Source organism: Pelobates fuscus, chromosome 3 (genome assembly GCF_036172605.1).
Source record: "Pelobates fuscus isolate aPelFus1 chromosome 3, aPelFus1.pri, whole genome shotgun sequence".
In the NCBI taxonomy this organism is placed as follows: domain Eukaryota; kingdom Metazoa; phylum Chordata; class Amphibia; order Anura; family Pelobatidae; genus Pelobates; species Pelobates fuscus.
The window spans coordinates 169334770-169360529 of record NC_086319.1 but is presented as its reverse complement, the minus strand read 5'-3'; the positions used below and the strand labels follow the sequence as shown (position 1 = coordinate 169360529).

The 25760-nt window shown below is 40.3% G+C and overlaps 1 protein-coding gene across 4 annotated transcripts in view; it reads right to left on the bottom strand.

Annotated features, from left to right (window-relative positions):
• Window positions 1-25760, bottom strand: part of CACNA2D4 (calcium voltage-gated channel auxiliary subunit alpha2delta 4) — a 325067-nt gene that overhangs the window by 193437 nt on the left and 105870 nt on the right. For 2 of the 4 annotated variants that reach the window (XM_063447669.1, XM_063447671.1), the window contains exons 7-16: window positions 24856-24916; window positions 14978-15128; window positions 10356-10430; window positions 9376-9465; window positions 8995-9108; window positions 7723-7801; window positions 7183-7316; window positions 6354-6371; window positions 5229-5306; window positions 4732-4812 (exon numbers count right to left, since the gene is read on the bottom strand). In XM_063447669.1, the coding sequence (XP_063303739.1) occupies window positions 4732-4812; window positions 5229-5306; window positions 6354-6371; window positions 7183-7316; window positions 7723-7801; window positions 8995-9108; window positions 9376-9465; window positions 10356-10430; window positions 14978-15128; window positions 24856-24916 (881 nt within the window). The remainder of the gene's footprint in view (window positions 1-4731; window positions 4813-5228; window positions 5307-6353; window positions 6372-7182; window positions 7317-7722; window positions 7802-8994; window positions 9109-9375; window positions 9466-10355; window positions 10431-14977; window positions 15129-24855; window positions 24917-25760) is intronic. The other 2 variants (XM_063447670.1, XM_063447672.1) reach the window with 1 other exon arrangement.

The following is a 25760-nucleotide window of genomic DNA, read 5'->3' as shown; positions in this document are numbered from 1 at the left end:
ACATTGTCGAGCGCATCTGAGAGGAGATGGTGATGTAACCAAAGGAAATCGGATGGCAGATAATGCAGCTAAGCATGCCGCTGAATCAGGAAGACAGGAATATGTGGAACATATAGCTGCTCTTATACCGACTCCACTGTCTCAATGGCCTCCAGTTTATACAGCTCAAGAAGAAAAGTGGTTAAAGACTGAACCTGGAAAGTACCTGGAGAACAAATGGTATCAGTTAGAAGATGGGAGAATAGTTATTCCAGCATCACTAGCGGTAGAAATTGTCCAAAACTATCACAACGGGACACATTCTGGAAGAGATAGTATGGAAGAATCTCTCAGAAAACATTTCTACATACCAAGATTGTCCAACTTAACTCAAGCCATTGTACGAAGATGTGTAACATGTGCTAAAAATAATGCAAGGCAAGGACCAGTAAAGCCACCAGGAGTTCAGTATATGGGGGGACTCCCTATGTCCGATCTACAAATTGACTATACAGTTATGCCTAAATCCGGTGGACATCGCTACCTACTAGTAGTTGTGTGCACCTATTCAGGCTGGGTAGAAGCATGTCCTACTCGTACAGAGAAAGCAGGAAAAGTTGTGCGATTCCTGCTACGAGAAATAATACCCCGATATGGACTACCATGCTCCATAGGATCGGATAATGGTCCAGCCTTTGTTCACCAGTGCCTACAACAACTGACTCATATGCTTGGTATTAAGTGGAGACTTCATACGGCATATAGACCTCAGAGTTCTGGTAAAGTAGAAAGAATGAATAGAACTATTAAGAATCAGTTGGCAAAAATGTATCAGGAAACCCAACTCAAGTGGAATGTTATTTTGCCTATAGCTCTGTTGCGTATTCGAAGTACACCTACCAGAAGGATGGGTCTCTCTCCTTTTGAAATCATGTATGGGCGTACTTGGTAACTTAAGGGGGGATTTGAGTCAGTTGGGAGAAGGAATTACTCGGCAGCAGGTTGTAGAGTTGGGTAAAACTATGGAGGAGGTACAGAAATGGGTACAAGATAGATTACCTGTGAATATTTATCCCCCTGTTCATAGTTACCATCCAGGAGACCAAGTGTGGATTAAAGAGTGAAATAATATACCGTTAGGGCCTAAGTGGAGGGGTCCTTATGTTGTTCTTTTGTCTACCCCTACAGCAATAAAGGTGGCCGAAGTGACTCCGTGGATTCATCACTCCAGGGTTAAACCAGCAGCAGTAGATTCTTGGCAAGCTACAACAGATCCAGAGAATCCCTGCAAGATCCGGTTAAAGCGCACGACTCAGTCGGAGTGACGAGGAACCATTTTGGATTACAATTATTGTTTTTACAGAGATTGGTAAGTGAGTGTTTTGACGGCCATAATAACGCCTGACCACTCACCAACGTATTAAAAGCCAGGGTGTCTCAAAGGGACCCCTGTGAAGACGAGCAGAACTCCATTCCCTGCAGCCCTTACATCCTGGAAGCTGAGGTGCCATCGCACGGACGAAGACTGAGGATGCAGCCGACGAAAGAAGTGTTATTGATAATGTTTATTTATATGTCTTTTTACATTCAGGAAGGTAGAGGTACCGACACTCCTAGCTGTGAGGTTTGCATTAAGACTACTATAACAGGTAATCATATTTCACAGACCCTAATCTGGCATTCACAATATGAGTGTAAGGGATATGTGTCTAGGTGTAGATACCTAGGTATAGAATATAGTGTATGCCATTTAGGAGTAGGAGAACCTAAGTGCTTCAATCCGGAGTATCAACCCCGTACAATTTGGTTGACCCTCAGGAATGGAGATCCACAGGGGACCCTAATAAATAAAACTGTGTTAGAAACCGTACATTCTTCGGGTGTTCTGCTATTTGATGCATGTAAAGCGATATCAAGTGGTAGAAAGCCGTGGAATGTATGTGGGGATCTTAAGTGGGAGAGAACGTATGGGTCTAACGATAAATATATTTGTCCCAGTAGCAAAAACAAGTACGTAAGTCCAAGATGCCCAGATAAGGAATATAATTATTGCCCATATTGGTCTTGTGTGGGGTGGGCAACTTGGGGACAGACAGCAGACAAGGATATGATTGTTACTAAGTTGCCTACCAAACCATATTGTAAGTCTATGGAATGCAACCCAGTCCATATACTTATAAATAATCCTGATCAAGTCTTAGACAGGTTCGGTAACTTATTTGGGTTTCAGATATATGGGACGGGTTTAGATCCTGGGACAATATTGTTTATAGGGATCGAGACCGATACGGTAGCATCCCAAACTCATCAGGTATTCCATTCTTTTTATGAAGAGATGAGTGTAGATAATAAGATCCCCCATAACGCTAAAAACCTGTTTATAGATTTAGCTGAGAGTATTGCTTGTAGTCTTAATGTAACCAACTGCTATGTGTGTGGAGGTACTAACATGGGAGACCAATGGCCTTGGGAAGCAAAGGAGGTAATGTCCGGTTCTGAGGCAGTTGAACAAATAATATCTTCACAAGCCGATTATCAGATGAGTGTTAGAGGTAAATCAGAGTGGAGATTAAAAACCTCCATCATAGGTTATATTTGCATAGCAAGGAAAGGAATAATGTTTAATACTTCTGTAGGAGAATTAACTTGTCTAGGGCAAAAAGCTTATGATGATAATACAAAGAATACAACCTGGTGGTCGGCTTCAAATGTCTGAGAACCACCCAACCCGTTTGCAAGATATGCCAATTTAAAGGACGTATGGTTTGACTTATCCATCACAACTAGTTGGAAAGCAAATTTGTACTGGATCTGTGGTAAGAAGGCCTATTCGGAGTTACCACAGGACTGGAAAGGGGCATGTGTGTTAGGTATGCTCAAACCATCCTTCTTCTTGTTGCCTATTGAAACAGGTGAGACTTTGGGAGTTAAAGTGTATGATGTGAATCATAGGAAGAAAAGAGGACCCATAGAGATAGGCGCCTGGGAAGATGATGAATGGCCTCCCCAGCGTATTATAGACTATTATGGGCCAGCCACTTGGGCAGAGGATGGTACTTTCGGATATAGAACCCCAATATACATGCTCAACCGCATTATAAGGTTACAGGCGGTGGTTGAGATAATTACTAATGAGACCTCACAAGCGCTCAATCTTCTAGCGAAGCATAATACCAGGATGAGGACAGCAGTTTACCAAAATAGATTAGCCTTGGATTACCTATTGGCAGTAGAGGGAGGTGTATGTGGGAAGTTTAACCTGAGCAATTGCTGTCTTCAAATAGATGACGAAGGGCAAGCAATAGCTGAGCTTACTAGCCATATGGTTAAACTAGCGCATGTGCCTACTCAGGTATGGAAAGGGTATAATCCAAGTAGTTGGTTTGGTAACTGGTATGAGCAGTTTGGAGGGCTTAAGGCATTGGTAGGCGGAGTCATGCTGATTTTAATGTTGTGTCTACTCCTGCCATGTCTTATTCCTTTAGTAGTTAGGTCTGTGCAGAGCGTTATAGAAAATATAGCAGAGAGAAAGGCTGCTGCACAGATAATGGCCATGTATAAATATGAGGCTCTAGATCTGGGAGAACCAATGAAGGAAGAGGAGTGTTGAGGGATTCACGTCAAAAAGTCTGGTCTGGTTCATAGCAACCTGAGGTATATGCAAACCAAGGTTAAGTGATGCCTCAAGTAATTGTGAAATATCAGAGGCATCAAAGGGGGGAATGTGGTGGAATCTCGGTAAAAATAAATTTAGTAGGCCGAGATTACCACGTGGCATGTGTACGTGCATATACTGGCGTATTGGTCGGTTGGTTGCACGTGGCAAAGATACGATCAGTAGTGTACGGAGCATGTGCAAGAATACCGGATATAGTATTCCCCTCCTCCATTGTGCTGGACAAGCCATGCGGTCAAGCAGGAAGTTAGTTCTTGTATGTTTTGATTGGTTAAGAGAATGTGCGGGTTATGTGCCTATATAAGGAGCCTGCACTATTGTCCGGGGCTCAGAACTTGTTGTATTTTGGTGACATTAGTCCCTCTGAGTCCAGATCGGTGAACCGAATAAAGAATCTCTTCCTTCCTGAAGAAACCTGTGTCCATCTCTCTGTGCTTGGCTTCCGTCAGTTTCTCCGGTATCAGTACTTAATTGGAAGTTCCAAAATGGCTGACATGCCTGATGGATGGGACTTACTAAAGGTGTTTAACAGACTGTGCAATTCTTTTCGACAGCAGCTGGCTACCACTTCTACACCTAATGTACCACAGGATTCATATAGCCTACATGGCAAAATTGTATTTTTCTTTCACCTGGTTTTAGCTTTATTTTTATTATCGCTTTGCCATTTGAACTGATGGCTTATTAAACCCGTGAGAAAAGATTAGAATGTCTGGTCAGTAGTCAGTGTGTCATGCTCTATTAGCTAATACCCAAGAGTCCTGTATAGCTCATTACACTCATGCTAATAATAGTTATGCCCAGTTAATCGCCCAACTTAGTAGTATGTAAAAATTAGATGTCTCTATCAACCAGAATTATATGTGCCATGAAAAGTGTATCAGTCTAGCTAACTATGCTGATATATCCTGGTACAATTTATTTTTTGTCTGTATCTTATCATCTAAATAAAGCAATGATTGACAAAAACGTTTTTGAAAAATTAATTATCTTTGAATTTCTAAAATTGACACCCAAATGAATAACCCTGTACAGAGTATGAAACACAGAAATGAATTTTAAAACTTTCTTCTCACCTTATACCTGGGGGCCAATTTTAGGAGCTCACGCAGTGGTACATCTGACCCGACCACACCCAAAAGGATTCCTTCTGATCTCTAGGAAGGAAAAAAAAAAACACTGATTCATTTGTCACTGAATCCATCAACTAATACACCCTTACAATCTGATGTAAAACTAAAGCAAGAAAAATATGTTCACAAACAGGATAAAATGAGTGTCCCTAGTCCACAGAGAGAGGAACTCAGCTGGCCTCCAGCTATTCGGCTACATTTCCCAGTTCCTGATTGGCAGAGAATTCTAGGAACTGAAGTCTTGACAGCATTTGGTCTAAGTTGGTACATCTCTGATATAAAGGTTTATTTATGTGATGGGTTCATGGAATGACTATTTGTGCCTGGCAACACATCACCCAATGAAATCCATGCCCCGACTTTAGACTTTTCCTCTAGATTTCATTCTCACCATCACTCTTCTCTCCTTATTACAAATTATTGCATCAGCCATTACTCACCGTTTCGTTTTTCTTGCTGAATACAGGCATGGCCACAGTGGTCATTAACAGGAGACTCTGAGCCTGGGATGCAAAGAGCTGGAGAGACAGATAAATTATTAGTCTCTTCCTAAGAGAGAGGTCATTGATCTCCCAGGATAGCCACAGATTGCTCAGCTTCTAGACTAACGTCTCTTCTGGGCCATGACCTGAAACTTTAAAACAGCCACTTGCCATACCATACTTTCTCAGCATAAGCATCCATCTATGTGGAAACTGGATGTTGTGAATCCCTACTTTGACTGTCAAACTATACGAAATAGATACAGAGCAAGACTCATAGCAGCATCCAGTATAATATATCACAACCATATTGCTGTAAAGAAAGGGATCATCAACCCCAAGTACACGTAGGTAATCAGGTAGGACAAAATTGGTATTGATAATGGGGATAATGTTAATTCTGCATGATCAATGTGGTCGCCAGTCCCTGGGTGTTGGAGGAGCCTGGTTTATATCAAACCATTACTAAAGAGCATGACATTAAACAAAGTAATGGCACAAGGAAATTCAATGCACCATAACTACTACAGCATGCCGTCAACACTATGTTGTTTAGAGTGCCTTTTTAAGTAAAAAAAAAAAAAATCAAATAAAAACTACATAGCCTTTTAGCAGGATTTAATATGCAATATTTTGAGAGCAGCGGTTTTGCTTTTTTCCCAAACTACACACATGATGCCTTGAATATTAACAGGTAACTGCGGTATAGCGTCAGTGAACATTACAGACAGTGTTTTTCTTTACATTACAGTGCTTTACACGCGCTAGCTATAAAACCACATATTTTTGAGAGAGTTGGGGGCAGAAGAAATTCCTAGTAAGATTCCTATTCATATCTCACAAGACCTCTTCATTAAAGCAAGCTTGAACCTATTCACAATGTTGAAATGAATAGTATGAAACATCTTTACTCTTCTACAACAGGCAATGTTACAATGAAATGTTAGAGTGGCATGCACAAACACATTATGAAAGGTTTTACAGCACACACCTCACAGGCTAATCAGACTAACACCACCACCACCACCACCACAGTAGCACAAGATAAACGGGCCAGTTCACAACATCCAAAGCACAGGTTACCTCTTCAGACTGGGGCAGCTGGTGACCATGAAGATGGGGAATGGAACAGGATGAGAAAACAGGACATTACAAAGGGAAATGTGTATGAATGTAAACAACGGTATCAGCATAAAACACGAGCATCTGGAATCTGCCTAAAGAATGAGGAGGTCACATGTGGCAGGCAGGGCGTGAAACCTGAAATAAGTGGGTGGAGTGAGATGAGATACAAAGGGCACACATGGGCATCTGTGTGAATGGAGCAATGAATAATGTGTGGATGAATTGTACAATTAGTGAGGGACCAAACTCATACTTGGGTAAATTGTGATGGGATTAAGGTGCCACATTGATATTCAGGTAAACTGTACAGAAATTGAGGTACCACTAAGAAATCTGGGTGAATTATACAAGGGGTTAGGTAACACTGAGATATTCATGTGAACTGTACAGAGAATGAGGTGTCACACGGAAAACTGGGTGAAATGCAACATTGTGCCAAACACAGGTACCATAATCCTAATGACTTAGTCCACAAGTTGTGGAGTAAGAAGCCTATGTGCAGTAATGTCTGGTCCATGGCAACTCAGATTGGTAGAAAAGTCCATTTTGTGACAAAAATTTCTGTTAGCAGTGAAAATATGCACAGAACAAAGAGCTCCTGTAAACCAATGACTTAATTGACTGTTTCTCATTGTGTGTAATGCAGGAGTTACTGAGAGAGAGAGATCGACTGTTTGCTGTTGGATTATAAATGTATAATCATCAGCCAAGTAATACCATGAGCAATCTGCCTGAGGATCATAGTTAGTTGATGCATTAATGTATTAAAATTCCTTGGATCACTTACCGCGCTATCCATATAAGCTTCAGTCCAGATGATATCATGGTCATGGTTGATTACCATTGGCCGGCTCAGTACATGAAGATATTCCATCACATTCTCCTGGACATCAGCTAGAGTGGATATCTGAGTGTAGTAGCCTTGCAAAAACAACACTTGTGTTACAATGTAAGACATGGTCAAGCTATTCTTTAACTACACTATGTTAATATGATCATGATATTTACTATTATTCTGTCCCATTATTACTCATGCATATTTATGACTAAAATATTGATTTCAAAGTTTAGAATCTAAATATAAATAAAGCCCTACAGAAATGTTAGACCTTTTATCCTTAGAGCAAAGTACAGTGGAGGACCAATAACTCGGGAAGCTAGGCCTTTAAACTGGGGATGTTTGGGGCTGCAAAACCAATCATTCTCACCCAAAACACCAATTTAACAGGAGTTACTGCAGGTTGGCAAAATCCATTAAATTTGCCCTTGGCGTTCTCATCAATTACTGCAAATAAAGGTTAAAGGCAGAAAAGTTACAATGTTATACCTTTATTGCTGCAGGCGATCCATTTCACGTTCTCTGCAAATGTCACTTCTCTCCCAATGAGATATGTAAAGATTCGCACCTAATGGAATTTAAATCAGTAAATCAGACCTGACTCAAAGCTTAAGATGCCTGTGAATGTTGATAAGTCAAATTGTCCATACAGCACATGGTAAGTGGAAAGAGCAGAGAGACATGCACAACCCCTACCTGTTCCTTCATACAACAAACTGCGTAAAATGTGTGCATTAAACTTAACTAGCCTTGATGGTAGAAGCCAAGATTAATATATCATGTATCCCATCTGAACCCACATGCTTACAAAGATCTCAAACAGTCCATCAAGTAAAGCCTTCACACATCTTAATTTCTAATGTATTGTTCGCCTGTGGCTAGATGGCTCGTTGTATACCATAGTCTGTTTGCTATTGGTTCCCATGAAATACTAAGCAAGAAATCATTTTGTGTCTTAGCTGGTTCCATGCACGACTTACAGATACCATGGTCAGTGGAGGAATACAATAACCACTGGTCCACATTAAGCCAGCTCTCTTTCTGGTACATTGGTTCTATAGCTTATACAAGAGAACAATTTGCAGAAGGCCTTGTCCTGCAGATACGTTAGAAGGGATCTCTCATTACAGAGCTTACAGGGGGCAAAGAAAAAAAAATTAGAATTAAGCACTTAATCCTGTCTTACTAATGTGTTTTCATAGACATTTAATTTTCTATAAACCCAGATTGACCAAATTCTGACCACTGGTAATGCTTATTCAATCCAGCCAAAAAATGATGAACAAATAAGAATATTCCCCACTAAACCTATTCAAATTTCAATTTTGTTGCCTATGATCCTCAATCTGTAGCAAAAATAGTTTTGTCTTTAAAGCATGTGCTGTCTATGCATGCAGTGCACAAAAAACATAGCACAACAGTATTACTTTAAGTGATGTTACAACACCATGGCTGTTTTATTGTTTATTTATTGTTTTATTTTTCATAGTGCTACATTGTGAGGATTCACAGATTTGTTAACCCACATAACTTTACCATGTGGACTGATGACTGCCAGTTCACTCAAGCATACAGAAGGTCATGCAGCAGTCACTTTACCAGTATCGATCGGGTCAGACTTCTCATACATGGACTCTGTCACTTTATAAAAATACACTTCTCACATAGTGGCTCTGCATCATTTTGAGAATGTGAATAACATAGGAGCAGCTCTGCTAGGATATTTTGTAAAATGACCCTCAACTTTACACCAGAACCCACCTTTTTATCAGGCCAGTTGTACTTCTCAAACACCGGTTCATATTCTTCTACAGCCCCATCAGTTATCAGCATGATGGCCTGATTACACAGCCCGCCCTGACCCGCCTCTCGGAACTGAGAAGAGAGAAAGGTTACACATATATCAAGAGCACAGAGTAAATTAATCATTACACCTCAAATCCTAAGCCCCCAATTCTTGCAGTGACATTATGATAGCACTCTGACAATCAACTACATTATAGCAGGACTAAACAGTGTTAAGCATTTAATAACCGCATCTTTAAAGCAGAAATGTCGAGGATCAGTGATTTATTCACAGCAAAACTGTCAACTACAATGTTAACTATGGGTTGTTCTTTTTTAACCTCTGCTGTTCCATACCTCTTTTAGGATTTTGAAGGCTTCGATGAGGGCTTTGTTGACTGTTCCAACACCTTTTGCCTGCAGTTCGTCCACTAACTGTTTAAAATGCTGCAAAACAAAGGTGGTGAAAGGGATGAAAGACAGAAGGTAATAAAGGACGGGGTCAGTGCTGTGAAGGATACAGGAGAGAGTTTCTATCACTTGCCAAGATCAGCAGTAACACAGAGCTCTTTGGTTTGCAAGTTGCATTAGAAAATAAATTAAAACATAAGATGCAGTGGGATGAAACCATTATTGCAAAATTAAATTTAAAAATAGCTGATTTTGTTGATAGTTTTTCACAATTGGTCTTATATTGGCCCCAAATTTACATCTCTATTATCTGCGCTTATCAACTCATGGTCTAGCAAATAAGCCCCTTAAATAAAATATTGAAGGTGACAGATGTCATAGAATCAACCATCAACCTGAATTCTTCATTATTATTCATCTTACCATACAGTATGTCAAATTATTCCCCCCAAATCAGTATTCTAATAGGTTTTTTTAAATCAAAACATTCTTCCAGAGGGTTCATTTATTAAGGGAAAAACAGTCTGTAGAATTTTATTAGAGTATTTTATTAATCAAAGTTCTATTGGGACATGGGAAGCTGGTAAGAAGCACAGATTTTTTTAATCAATTGAAAATGATTAAATTACTGAAAGTGGAGGAGACGGAGTATCTAAAAGACTAAGGGGTATGTGAAATAATCTAACAGGATCACAGTCATTTGAATCATAGAAACTGCAGTGTTCATTCTAAGAATAATTGAAGTTTACGGCTGAAGTCAGCATCACTAAGATCCTGCAAAGCTCACCATATGTCCAATTACTTGAAACCAATGGACATCTGCCAAGTTTAGTGAACAATTGCCAAAGTTGACAGAGAACACATTTAGACGATCCATGCGCAATCATTACTTCTTTACACTAACTCACAGTCAGGATTTCACTTACCTCTCTGTTATCTCGGTCAGCTTGTACCAGGATCCCTTTAAAACAAGGCTCAATGTAGTGCACATAATCATTGTACTGGGAAACAAGTAAAACAAAACAAATATTATTATAGCTGCATTGGGACCCTCTAGCAGTAAAATCTCTGGATTTCTGTTGTTCGGAATATACTTTATATGTCTGCAGTTATATTACAAACTGATGAACCATATAAAGCCTTTTAAACATAATTTACTTGCATGCAAAAAGACAGGACATTCTTAAAATAATCTTTGTATACCAGAAAATACAGTTAGCATAAAAATATATTTTACTCCAAGCTTAACTCCAACCCTTACTCTCTCTCTCTCTCTCTTTCTCTGATTCTCCTGATGTTATTTGCTGTGTGTCATATGTCTACAGGTGCACAAAGCGACGGTGAGCAATCATGAGTACCTGCAAGCCTCTTATCGATTTATTTATCAATTCAAGTTCTTTTTTCAATCAAAATTTAATGTGAAGATCGGCGTTCCGTGTCGCCGGTCTGGATACTTACACTTCTGCCTATTGGATCCATAGCGCACCTGCCTGCAGAATAAGAGTGGCACTTAATCCACTCGATATTTGTGAGTGTGACCATTTATCTAAACTAGAGAGCATTTATTGTAATTTATGGATGTTCTGCACTAGATTTTTTTTTCTAGATTTTGATCCAAATGTTCAGCCCAAGAGACTTTAAAGAATATCAATATAATATATAAGTATTATATGGTTTATACGTTTTTATTCTTTTTTTTTTTTACACACTAACTTTTGGGTTCTGATTTAAATTAATATGTATTTTTAAACATTGATCTTTGAACTTTATGTACACGAGGAAATTTTCACCATATTTTTAGGTGTTATAAGATTTTGTTTGTTTTGCACTTATTAACTTCACTTTAGAGGCGCACACGTTTTTTTTACTTTTAATAAGGTTATATATTCATAAGCGTCTTTTTTTCACTTATTGTTGTTGTTTAAGTGTACAGGTGTATGAACTGCTTTCTGGGGCTGTACTGGATGTATACTGCACACCCTGTGGGCATGTGGGCAGTTCAGACTTCCTCTAACATACAAGGAAGCCATCCACTGGGTACAATAGCCATACCATCATCCAAAATAGAGGATTGGGACAAACACAGCATTTACTTGCCACGTCTCTTATCCATCCCAGTGGGAGAACAAGAATATGCTGGACCTGACAAACAATAGTGGGAGAGGATGAGGACCTGTAAAAAAGCAGCATGAGACAACACTAATATGTTGTTATCCTGACTAATCCATATCAGCATCGCCTATGGGCTAGCTCCTTCTTCTAAGTTGATAATTACAGAAATATACAAAATACAATTAAGAAAGGTATGAAGGTAATCCCCTCCATCTATACAGCAGTCTTTGTCCTGTCCTCCAGTCGTTTAGGCAGCATACAGTTTTTCTTTTAAGACTTACCTGCCATTAGTTTTTAATTATGGCACCCAAGGAAGTTCAGTCTCTGTCCCTTAGGAAGAACCCAGATACAGCCCAAGCAGTTGTAGACTCCCAAAAAGCCAATGAACATACTTGCTATCAAGTGGTTTAAGTTCTCCAGTTTGCACAATTTATATTTCTTTCCCACTTTGTTATGGATAAAATGTTCTCCCGTTATTTGACAATTATTATACCTTAGGGGTGGTTAAGAGGCTTTATGCAGTGTATTGTGGTCTTTTTTTTCAGTATCGGTCCTGGAGGCTCTTTGTATCGACCTTTATTGCTATCCAGTTACTTTCTCGTTTTTGAGCATTTGTTTGATGTTCTCTTTGTGCACAGGGAATTCCGATATGGCCGCTCAGCATCTGTGCACTTTGAAGTTCTACTCAGGATAAGAGCTACATTGCTATGCAATCTGCTTTTAAAGATTAAGTGGAGACTGAATGGCAAAAGCCAGAGAAAAGACTAGCTGTACAACGTTAGTTATTAAAGTTGCCACAAAAACAGTTTACGTGGAGAGTGTAGCTTTATTTTCAGGGTTATTCACGAAAGAGAGAATTCAAAATGAATTTCAAATTTAAAGTCAATATTACTGAACTCTAAAAATTGTCTAAGCCAGCTATGGTTCCAGTTCGGCTACTTTTACCTTAAATATGAAATTCACTTTGAATTCTCACTTTAGTGAAAAACCCTGTAAGATAGACCATGGGCGCATATGAACTTGGAAGGCCTTTCAGCCATTCATCTGCAGGGAAACTACAAAAATATTGCAGATTTTCTGAGTCGAAATGAAATAGTATGTAGAAGTTGCACATGAAGACCAGCCATAGACCTGATGGTAACATACTCAAACAAACCACCTCCAAGGATTTATCCCAGAACAAACGATCCAAGGGTGATGGATTTTCATCTGGGATGCATTTTCCCTTATTCTTGCATATTCCGAGAGTACCTGGGAAAATCTGGAGCAAAGAAGTGGAGGTGAGAGCCATTTTTCTATACTGGCAGTGGTTCCCACTGTTGATTTACACGTACCAGGAGTTACCAATCAAAAGGAATTTACTGGCTCAAGGCCCAGTCCTTCACGAAAATCTATCACGTTTTAAACTGATGACATGAAAATTAAAAAGCAGACTTTAAAAGCCTGCAATTTATCAGAAGAAATAATTGATACGAAGTCAAAGTCTAATGCCTAATACAGCAGGGCTTGACAAATTTGCTTAAAATCTGCAAGCCAGCTAAAAAAGTTAGGAGCCAGATTTTTCAAAGTCAAAAATACAATTCTTAAAGGGACACTGTAGTCACCAGAACCACTACAGCTTAATGTAGTTGTTCTTAAGTCTTTTTAGTTATCAGTCATTTTAGGTCTCAGAATAAGAGCTCCAATAGAGTTTGTTCCTTTGAAGACAGTTTTCATTAGTTCAATATATTCAGCCAGAAAGGCTTCAGTACTTCATGCTGTATCCTCTGAAGATCCATTCACACAATTCATAGGTGACTCCGCAACGTTTCACCCAGTTCCAAAAAAGAAGTTTCTAAATTTCACATTACCCAATAGTCAATCCTTCCTTATATCCTATCCCGTTTGTAAAGGGGTAGTAACACAGTACAACCTGGATGTTGTAAGAGCTTTGAGAAGATATATTTTAACAAAATACAATAATATTTTAACAGGAACATCCAGAAATATAAAACCCATGTATTGTATTCACCCCTAACGGCTATTAAAATCCCAAATAATAACAAAATAGCGCAACCATACTAAAAAATTAAGTGCTTTCAAAGGTTCAAACATGAAATTTGACCGGCGCCATCTACGCGTTCCGTTTTAAATCTTTATCAAGTAAGGGATTAACTGCCTCTACCTCAACCAGTACCAGATGAATTATGCCTAACATTCAAAAAGCCTGCAAAGTGGTGTGGAAGTCTATTTCAGAAGGTATTAAATCGAATTCCAGAAGGTTTGTCTCGATACCCTGGGCATCTTTGGCAGAGGCTTCCACAAACACTAGATATCAGATATATAAAGCAGCCTCATGGTTGTCAACCCTTGCAAGGCATTGCCAACTAGATATTATATTTGCATCCTTCTTTGCATGGAGTGTAGTATCTTCAGTCTTGTCTACTTAATAAACTAAATGGTTTTTGGCAGTATATTGGTTGGTTTTTCTCTCCCGCCAACAATTAGCTTTTGAAATATCATAGATGATGCTGACATGGATTAGCCAGGACAAAAGAACTTTAAAAAAAAATAAAAAAAATACTTATTGTAATTTTCTTTTCCATCTATCATTCATGTCAGCATCACAGAATACTATCATTAGGAGTGCTTATTTACCAAACTGTTGTATAGGAACAACCTATATACTTTTCTTAAATGTAATTTGAATATTCCTGTCCTAATGAGCTGAGAGGGAGGAACTAACCTATAGGTCAGAAATAGGCAACCTTCGGCACCCCAGATGTTGTGGACTGCATCCCCCATAATGATCTTACACACATAATGCTGGCAAAGTATCATGGGAGGTGTAGTCCAAAACATCTGCGGTGCCGAAGGTTGCCTATGCCTGCTATAGGTAATACTGACATTACTGACATGAATGAAACCCAGAAAAAGAAAATCATGGTAAGTAATTACTATGTTTCTATTTTAATAAATACATATTTTTGCTGTGTTATTTCAATCTATTTTTAATGCACAGTGTTACATCTACAAGTACATATTCTGTTTATGGAATGTCAAGCATACTTTATATTCCATAAACAGAAGAAAGTAATTTATTAATCAGTGTCTTACAAAAACAGACATTGTCATCTTTACAATGAGGTTGCTAAACGTCTCATACATGCATCACATAAATATTGTTACCAAGCTTACAGTTTATGTCTGCGTGCCGCCAAACCAGGGGTGCCTAAAAGGTAGATCCCCAGATGTTGTGGAACTACAATTCTCATGATGTTTTGTTGGCCATTAGAATAACAAAGCATCATGAAAGATGTCGTTTTAAAACATCTGGGGATCTGTAAGCTAGATGAATATTGAGTTTACAGGTATGCTGAAACAAAATTACTGGCTCACACACCCTGCAAACTCTTGTTGCCAATTCTATAAATTCTGCATAAAACATGAGACTTACAGCAATTACATTCACAAAATCATTCTCCCCCAGCGTATCCAGCAGTGTACTGATTGTGTGTTTGGCAATGGTCATCCTTAGCCCCTTCATGCTTCCACTTATGTCAACCACAATCACTATGTCCTTAGGAGAAGTGGCAGCCTGTATGTACCTTCAACAGAAAGAAAAATGCAACAAAGTTAAAGGTGTGAGAAATAAAACAGAGTGATATAAGGTAGCTATGAGTTCATGTTCCTTTAGAAAGTCTAATAAATAGTTTCTCCCATTCCAGCCCTCTCATATCCCCTTATTTAGGTATTTTTTTTCCTGTACCTTACTAAGGACTTGACTATATCCCAACAAATAAGCCATTTAAAATTTCAGATCGATTTATTTACTGTGTAGATACCATTAAATGAGCTTATCAAATTTGTAAATGCCTTTTTTTTTTTTTTTTTAACTATTTGCCTGCTGACAAACCTAGGGGGGAAATATTTAAAAAGAGCAAATGGGGGTCCAAGGGGCCCCACACATAAGTATAAGGGAAACTTAAAATCTTCTTTATGCCCTCTCACGCCATGCCCTGGGTATAGGGCATGTCTACTAAATAGCTATCAAAAAAGACTAGCTACTGGGCAGGTATTGTATCAATAATAAAATAAGGGGCAATCATATTGACCCCCTCATACTAGTATGATATTTATTTCTTTGTTTTAATATCGTTTTTGATGATTTACAAAAAAAAAAAAGCCAATAAATGTGCTTCCAAAGTCAAGGCCTTAGTGCAGTGGTAGTCAACCTTTTTCTACCTACCGCCCACTAATGAATCTTTCTTGATGGAAAAATGTCCTTACCGCCCACCAGTTTTCGCGCAAGTGCGGAATATTTTTTAGAAAGGAGGGTGTTTGTAAAAAAAAAAAAAATGTACATACATTTATCTTTTTATTTCTACTTTATGCATGTTTATAATGTTTTTAACTTTATAAAGTTTAATTACTTAATTGCTTTTACTCTTACGTTTTGATCTGCACTCCACACAGTGCTTTTTTCCCTCCTCTTTTCCCTTTTATTACAAACACCAAAAACAATGCTATATTAGGTGCCTATTTTTATTAAGTGTCACCATCAAAAGAAATCTCTTTTCCTGCCTACTTTTTCTTTACCTTCTTTATAGTATATCACTATATCAAGGATCTCTTTTTCCCTTTTTTTATTTTCTCCTTCTGCTTCGCTTACTTATTTTTTTCTTTTATTTTATAAGATAACAAAACTTAACTTATGAGCCAGACTAAACACAGCTTACTCTCCTCCTTTATTTTAGCCCCTTTTCTCTATTTTTCTTCCCTTTTTTTGTAAAATTTTTTTATCTTTTCCTTTTTATCTCCTTTCTTTTACCTTCCTGAGGTACAAAAGTAAGGCTGAGCTAGTTAGCCCACTTATTATTATTAGCCAACAACAATTCTCTTTCTCCTGCCTATAACTTTTCTTTCTCCTATTTTGCAACTGCTCTGCTCCGTTTCTGCCTGCTTCTGCCTGTCCCTGCTATCAGTTTCCACTCCTCCCCTTCCTCTTCCCACGTGTTTGCGTGCATGCGCGCGTTAGTTCATTGATGTGTGCGCTTGCTCGCGCCTGCCCGCCCTTTATCGCACAAAAGGAGGTTGATTGATGAGTGCGCTCTCGCCTGCCTGCGCCCGCCCACTCCTCAAAAGGTGGTTTTAACCTCCAAAATCCCTACCACACGCATTCTCGCGCACGTTGGTTTCTTGATGTGTGCGCTCACTCGCTCAAAAGGAGGTTTTAACCTCCAAAGTCCCTACCGCCCACCTGGAATCCCAAAACGCCCACTAGTGGGCGGTAGGGACCAGGTTGACGACCCATGCCTTAGTGTCACAACTTGATAGTTTTATAATTCCTAAACAGCTGATACATAGTCAAGAAAAACTCTGGGGAGCAGGGAGTTGCATGTGTACCAAGGCTCTACAGCCCACTAGGGCTCCAGAGATTAAGGAGCATAACAACTAAGGCTTCTTGTATTGGTCATATGGCAAGGATTCTTTGATTGCCATCTCCTGGTTATCTGTCCCCACTCCAGTACCCAAAAACTTTGCTCCTCTGATGCCTTGGATTGTCACTTTGTCCAATATCAAATTTTTGCTTATCTAAGCAGAGCAAAAGGGCTGGATAATGGATGCTGGGAAAGCTCCACATTTAATTTTTTTTTTAAAACCACGCAACAAATTATTTAACAAAAAAAAAAAAAAAACTGGCACTGCACACAACGACTACTTTTAGATCACATAATTTAGAATTTCAAACATTGTACTTCGGGATATGATACCTGTCGCTCAGAGCATGTCATGGAGTTCATTTTGCAAGTTCTTTTCTTGCAAACAAAACCTTAATATTTATTGCAGTGAGAAAATATAACTGCATCATCAGCAGCATGCCTAGTAAATACAGCTAGTAGCTAAAATTATACAACTATTTATAAACAGGGAGACGGCATTTTATTTATGGCCCAAAAATCACAAGAAAAGCTAAAGAAATAACTAAAAAGGCAAAGCGTACTATATTCAATATGTAATTCATATGCAGAAAGAAAATCACTGGAAAAAGCATGACAATTAACAGAACAAAAAAGAAATGCAATAGAAGAGTAGAGAGAAGGTATGACAGAGCAACTAATACATAAAACAGAGTGATGGCAGAGGTCACAAAGATAGAAGATGAGGAACACTGAAAAAAGAATGAGGAGGAACAATTTAATGGGGACGGCCAAGGGTAAACCAATAGGGAGGTGCAGAGGAATGAATAGAGAGGACAATAGGGAAGTGGGGATGGCATGTAAATATGAATGAAGAGACTTATAGAGAAATGACTTGAAGACAACATAGAACTGAACAGGAAAGAAACAGATAATATGTGGAAATATTAGAGACACATAAATAAATGTATGGCAAGCACAGAGAAAAATAAAAGAGAGGGTGAGGCATGAATAACAAATGGAAAAAGTCAGAACAAGGGGAAAAATAGGAGGAGAAAGGCACTGAGAAAGAAATTAGTTGTTTCTGAGGAAAAGAAAAAGTAAATGTAGTTGAACAGAGAATAGAATGGGGGTGGTGAATGAAATGAGGCACAGCTAGCAGAATGGAATGATGAATGGTGAATGAAATGAGGCACAGCTAGTAGAATAGAATGGGAATGGTGAGTGAAATGAGGCACAGCTAGTAGAATGGAATGGGAATGGTGAATGGAATGAGGCACAGCTAGTAGAATGGAATGGAGATGGTGAATGAAATGAGGCACAGCTAGCAGAATGGAATGATGAATGGTGAATGAAATGAGGCACAGCTAGTAGAATGAAATGGGAATGGTGAATGGAATGAGGCACAGCTAGTAGAATGGAATGGAGATGGTGAATGAAATGAGGCACAGCTAGCAGAATGGAATGATGAATGGTGAATGAAATGAGGCACAGCTAGTAGAATAGAATGGGAATGGTGAGTGAAATGAGGCACAGCTAGTAGAATGGAATGGGAATGGTGAATGGAATGAGGCACAGCTAGTAGAATGGAATGATGAATGGAGAGTGGAATGAGGCACAGCTAGTAGAATGGAATGATGAATGGTGAATGGAATGAGGCACAGCTAGTAGAATGGAATGATGAATGGTGAATGGAATGAGGCACAGCTAGTAGAATGGAATGGAGATGGTGAATGAAATGAGGCACAGCTAGCAGAATGGAATGATGAATGGTGAATGAAATGAGGCACAGCTAGTAGAATAGAATGGGAATGGTGAGTGAAATGAGGCACAGCTAGTAGAATGGAATGGGAATGGTGAATGAAATGAGGCACAGCTAGTAGAATGGAATGGAGATGGAGAGTGGAATGAGGCACAGCTAGTCGAATGGAACGGGGATGGTGAGTGGAATGAGGCACAGCTAGTAGAATGGAATGGGGATGGTGAATGGAATGAAGCACAGCTAGTAGAATGTAATGGGGATGGTGAATGGAATGAGGCACAGCTAGTAGAATGGAATGATGAATGGTGAATGGAATGAGGCACAGCTAGTAGAATGGAATGGGGATGGTGAGTGGAATGAAGCACAGCTAGTAGAATGGAATGGGGATGGTGAGTGGAATGAGGCACAGCTAGTAGAATGGAATGATGAATGGTGAATTGAATGAGGCACAGCTAGTAGAATGGAAAGATGAATGGTGAATGGAATGAGGCACAGCTAGTAGAATGGAATGATGAATGGTGAATGGAATGAGGCACAGCTAGTAGAATGGAATGGGAATGGTGAATGGAATGAGGCACAGCTAGTAGAATGGAATGATGAATGGTGAATGGAATGAGGCACAGCTAGTAGAATGGAATGGGAATGGTGAATGGAATGAAGCACAGCTAGTAGAATGGAATGATGAATGGTGAATGGAATGAGGCACAGCTAGTAGAATGGAATGGGAATGGTGAATGGAATGAAGCACATCTAGTAGAATGGAATGGGGATGGTGAGTGAAATGAGGCACAGCTAGCAGAATGGAATGATGAATGGTGAATGGAATGAGGCACAGCTAGTAGAATAGAATGGGAATGGTGAATGGAATGAAGCACAGCTAGTAGAATGGAATGGGGATGGTGAGTGAAATGAGGCACAGCTAGCAGAATGGAATGATGAATGGTGAATGGAATGAGGCACAGTTAGTATAATGGAATGGGGATGGTGAGTGAAATGAGGCACAGCTAGTAGAATGGAATGATGAATGGTGAGTGGAATGAGGCACAGCTAGCAGAATGGAATGATGAATGGTGAATGGAATGAGGCACAGCTAGTAGAATGGAATGGGAATGGTGAATGGAATGAAGCACAGCTAGTAGAATGGAACGGGGATGGTGAGTGGAGTGAGGCACAGCTAGTAGAATGGAATGGGGATGGTTAGTGGAATGAGGCACAGCTAGTAGAATGGAATGGGGATGGTGAGTGGAATGAGGCACAGCTAGTAGAATGGAATGGGGATGGTGAGTGGAATGAGGCACAGCTAGTAGAATGGAATGGGGATGGTGAGTGGAATGAGGCACAGCTAGTAGAATGGAATGGGGATGGTGAGTGGAATGAGGCACAGCTAGTGTAATGGAATGGGGATGGTGAGTGGAATGAGGCACAGCTAGTAGAATGGAATGGGGATGGTGAGTGAAATGAGGCACAGCTAGTAGAATGGAATGATGAATGGTGAGTGGAATGAGGCACAGCTAGTAGAATGGAATGTGGATGGTGAGTGAAATGAGGCACAGCTAGTAGAATGGAATGATGAATGGTGAGTGGAATGAGGCACAGCTAGTAGAATGGAATGTGGATGGTGAGTGAAATGAGACACAGCTAGTAGAATGGAATGGGGATGGTGAGTGAAATGAGGCACAGCTAGTAGAATGGAATGATGAATGGTGAGTGGAATGAGGCACAGCTAGTAGAATGGAATGTGGATGGTGAGTGAAATGAGACACAGCTAGTAGAATGGAATGGGGATGGTGAGTGAAATGAGGCACAGCTAGTAGAATGGAATGATGAATGGTGAGTGGAGTGAGGCACAGCTAGTAGAATGGAATGGGGATGGTGAGTGAAATGAGGCACAGCTAGTAGAATGGAATGATGAATGGTGAGTCGAGTGAGGCACAGCTAGTAGAATGGAATGGGGATGGTGAATGAAATGAGGCACAGCTAGCAGAATGGAATTATGAATGGTGAGTGGAATGAGGCACAGCTAGCAGAATGGAATGATGAATGGTGAGTGGAATGAGGCATAGCTAGTATAATGGAATGGGGATGGTGAGTGGAATGAGGTACAGATAGTACAATGGAATGATGAATGGTGAGTGGAATTAGGGACAGCTAGTAGAATGGAATAGGGATGGTGAATGTAGTGAGACACAGCTAGTAGAATGGAATGATGAATGGTGAATGGAATGAGGCACAGCTAGTAGAATGGAATGGGAATGGTGAATGGAATGAAGCACATCTAGTAGAATGGAATGGGGATGGTGAGTGAAATGAGGCACAGGTAGCAGAATGGAATGATGAATGGTGAATGGAATGAGGCACAGTTAGTATAATGGAATGGGGATGGTGAGTGAAATGAGGCACAGCTAGTAGAATGGAATGATGAATGGTGAGTGGAATGAGGCACAGCTAGCAGAATGGAATGATGAATGGTGAATGGAATGAGGCACAGCTAGTAGAATGGAACGGGGATGGAGAGTGGAGTGAGGCACAGCTAGTAGAATGGAATGGGGATGGTTAGTGGAATGAGGCACAGCTAGTAGAATGGAATGGGGATGGTGAGTGGAATGAGGCACAGCTAGTAGAATGGAATGGGGATGGTGAGTGGAATGAGGCACAGCTAGTAGAATGGAATGGGGATGGTGAGTGGAATGAGGCACAGCTAGTGTAATGGAATGGGGATGGTGAGTGGAATGAGGCACAGCTAGTAGAATGGAATGGGGATGGTGAGTGAAATGAGGCACAGCTAGTAGAATGGAATGATGAATGGTGAGTGGAATGAGGCACAGCTAGTAGAATGGAATGGGGATGGTGAGTGAAATGAGGCACAGCTAGTAGAATGGAATGATGAATGGTGAGTGGAATTAGGGACAGCTAGTAGAATGGAATAGGGATGGTGAATGTAGTGAGACACAGCTAGTAGAATGGAAGGATGAATGGTGAGTGGAGTGAGGCACAGCTAGTAGAATGGAATGAGGATGGTGAATGGAATGAGGTACAGCTAGTAGAATGGAATGGGAATGGTGAATGGAAAGAAGCACAGCTAGTAGAATGGAATGGGGATGGTGAATGAAATGAGGCACAGCTAGCAGAATGGAATGATGAATGGTGAGTGGAATGAGGCACAGCTAGTAGAATGGAATGGGGATGGTGAGTGGAATGAGGTACAGATAGTACAATGGAATGATGAATGGTGAGTGGAATTAGGGACAGCTAGTAGAATGGAATAGGGATGGTGAATGGAGTGAGACACAGCTAGTAGAATGGAAGGATGAATGGTGAGTGGAGTGAGGCACAGCTAGTAGAATGTAATGAGGATGGTGAATGGAATGAAGCACAGCTAGTAGAATGGAACGGGGATGGCGAGTGAAATGAGGCACAGCTAGTAGAATGGAATGATGAATGGTGAGTGGAGTGAGGCACAGCTAGTAGAATGGAATGGGGATGGTGAGTGAAATGAGGCACAGCTAGTAGAATGGAAGGATGAATGGTGAGTGTAATGAGGCACAGCTAGTAGAATGGAATGGAGATGGTGGAATGATGAATGGTGAGTGGAGTGAGACACAGCTAGTAGAATGGAATGGGGATGGTGAGTGGAATGAGGCACAGCTAGTGGAATGGAATGGGGATGGTGAATGAAATAAGGCACAGCTAGTAGAATGGAATGGGGATGGCGAGTGTAATGAGGCACAGCTAGTAGAATGGAATGGAGATGGTGAATGAAATGAGGCACAGCTAGCAGAATGGAATGATGAATGGTGAGTGGAATGAGGCACAGCTAGTGGAATGGAATGGGGATGGTGAGTGAAATGAGGCACAGCTAGTAGAATGAAATGATGAATGGTGAGTGGAATGAGGCACAGCTAGTAGAATGGAATGGGGATGGTGAGTGGAGTGAGACACAGCTAGTAGAATGGAATGGGGATGGTGAGTGAAATGAGGCACAGCTAGTAGAATGAAATGATGAATGGTGAGTGGAGTGAGGCACAGCTAGTAGAATGGAATGATGAATGGTGAGTGGAGTGAGGCACAGCTAGTAGAATGGAATGATGAATGGTGAGTGGAATGAGGCACAGCTAGTAAAAGGGAATGGGGATGGTGAATGGAATGAGGCACAGCTAGTGGAATGTAATGGGGGTGGTGAGTGGAATGAGGCACAGCTAGTACAATGGAATGGGGATGGTGAGTGGAATGAGGCACAGCTAGTAGAATGGAATGGGGATGGTGAATGAAATGAGCCACAGCTAGTAGAATGGAATGGGGATGGTGAGTGGAATGAGGCACAGCTAGTAGAATGGAATGGGGATGGTGAGTGGAATGCGGCACAGCTAGTAGAATGGAATGGGGATGGTGAATGGAATGAGTCACAGCTAGCAGAATGGAATGATGAATGGTGAGTGGAGTGAGACACAGCTAGTAGAATGGAATGGGGATGGTGAGTGGAATGAGGCACAGCTAGTGGAATGGAATGGGGATGGTGAATGAAATAAGGCACAGCTAGTAGAATGGAATGGGGATGGTGAGTGGAATGAGGCACAGCTAGTAGAATGGAATGGAGATGGTGAATGAAATGAGGCACAGCTAGCAGAATGGAATCATGAATGGTGAGTGGAATGAGGCACAGCTAGTGGAATGGAATGGGGATGGTGAGTGAAATGAGGCACAGCTAGTAGAATGAAATGATGAATGGTGAGTGGAATGAGGCACAGCTAGTAGAATGGAATGGGGATGGTGAGTGGAGTGAGACACAGCTAGTAGAATGGAATGGGGATGGTGAGTAAAATGAGGCACAGCTAGTAGAATGAAATGATGAATGGTGAGTGGAGTGAGGCACAGGTAGTAGAATGGAATGATGAATGGTGAGTGGATTGAGGCACAGCTAGTAGAATGGAATGATGAATGGTGAGTGGAATGAGGCACAGCTAGTAAAAGGGAATGGGGATGGTGAATGGAATGAGGCACAGCTAGTGGAATGTAATGGGGGTGGTGAGTGGAATGAGGCACAGCTAGTAGAATGGAATGGGGATGGTGAGTGGAATGAGGCACAGCTAGTAGAATGGAATGGGGATGGTGAATGAAATGAGCCACAGCTAGTAGAATGGAATTGGGATGGTGAGTGGAATGAGGCACAGCTAGTAGAATGGAATGGGGATGGTGAGTGGAATGCGGCACAGCTAGTAGAATAGAATGGGGATGGTGAATGGAATGAGTCACAGCTAGCAGAATGGAATGATGAATGAAGAGTGGAGTGAGGCACAGCTAGTAGAATGGAATGGGGATGGTGAGTGGAATGAGGTACAGCTAGTAGAATGGAATGGGGATGGTGAGTGGAATGAGGCACAGCTAGTAGAATGGAATGATGAATGGTGAATGGAATGAGGTACAGCTAGTAGAATGGAATGGAGATGGTGAGTGGAGTGAAGCACAGCTAACAGAATCAAATATGAATGAGGAGTGGAATGATGCACAGCTACAAGAATGGGATGGGAATGGAGTGAGGTACAGCTTGTAGAAAAGAATGAGGATGGTAATTGGAATGAGGCACAGCTAGCAGAATAGAATGTGGATAATGAGTGGAATGAAGCACAGCTAGTATAACTGAATGAGGAATAGAGCGAGAAACAGCTGGTAAAATGAAATGAGTTATAACTAGCAAAATGGAATGGGAATGGTAAATGAAGTGAGGTACAGCTAGTAGAATGGAATGGGGAATAGTTAGTAGAAAGGAATGGGGACAGTAAAGGGAATAATGAGACATTGTTGGTGAAAATGTATAGCCACAAGAGATGGAAAGAACGTAGATTGTAGATTGTATGTGAAGTAATGATAGTCATAGCTAGTGGATGAAAAGGGGATGGGTGATGAAGTGAAGTAGTAATAGTCGCAGCGAGTGGAATAGAATGTAATTGATGGTGAGTGGAACTGTAATAGTGAAAACACAGAAAATGGGGTTTATCACAAAATAAATTGTGCAGGAGAATGACAAAAAAAGATGGAAACTAAACATGAAACATATGGAAAATAAAGAGAAAAATGCACAGAAATAAATAGGAAGGGGGGTGAAATGCAGAGCTGGAAGGGAAGACTGGAGTGATAAGCTTAATGCATAACTCTTACCAGCCCCGATTCCTGCAGTCAAACGAGATCACTCCATTTTCATCTGGTACCCATTTAATACCTGAATTAGACAAGCTCTGATTAACAGTTCCACCTTATCATTACCAACATTAAGGTAAATGTGTCATCATATTCCCTTAACAATCGTTCCAATGCGCCTATTAGCAGTTAGGAGCCACAGCTTGCAGGACAGAAAAATAAGGAAGACTATGTAAAATAATGTGTCACCACAAGCACCCTGCATGTCATGCACTCCTTTTTGTTGACCGTATGATTAAATTATGAAAGAAAGACGTTTATTTCCCACACTCTACATGTAATGTTTACTGTAGCGAATAGGTAAATGACAGTAAGTTACATTTCATGCACCCATAAACACCTAAAAAGTCCTTGAGAAAAAAATGAAAACAGAAAAAGTGTCAGAGTGATTTGTTCCTCCGTGGAGGCGTGGATCAATATGCGGACTACTGAGCAACAATACAATATAATGACCAGTAAGACATCATACCAATCACACAAATATACAAACTAGTAATATCAATATAATTGTCATACCAATATTCATACTAGCAAATAATAATAATATCAATGTACACATTAACATACCGTCATACCAAAATACAGACTGGTAAGTCATGCCAATATTGATGTCTGTCATCCTGAAGAAGGCTCCAGAGGAGAGCCGAAACGTTGATGTATTTTTTTATTTTTAACATGAATTAAAAGTTAAATGTAATTTTCATCTGAAAGACCCTGGAGTGCTATCCATTTATTGGAATATCTACATCATTGTGCTGGATAAGCACTGGGCAATATTAGTATCTTTACCAGGAGTGCAAGCATCTTTGGATTTTGTCTATATATATATATATATAAACTAGCAAAGTCATTAATATACATACTAG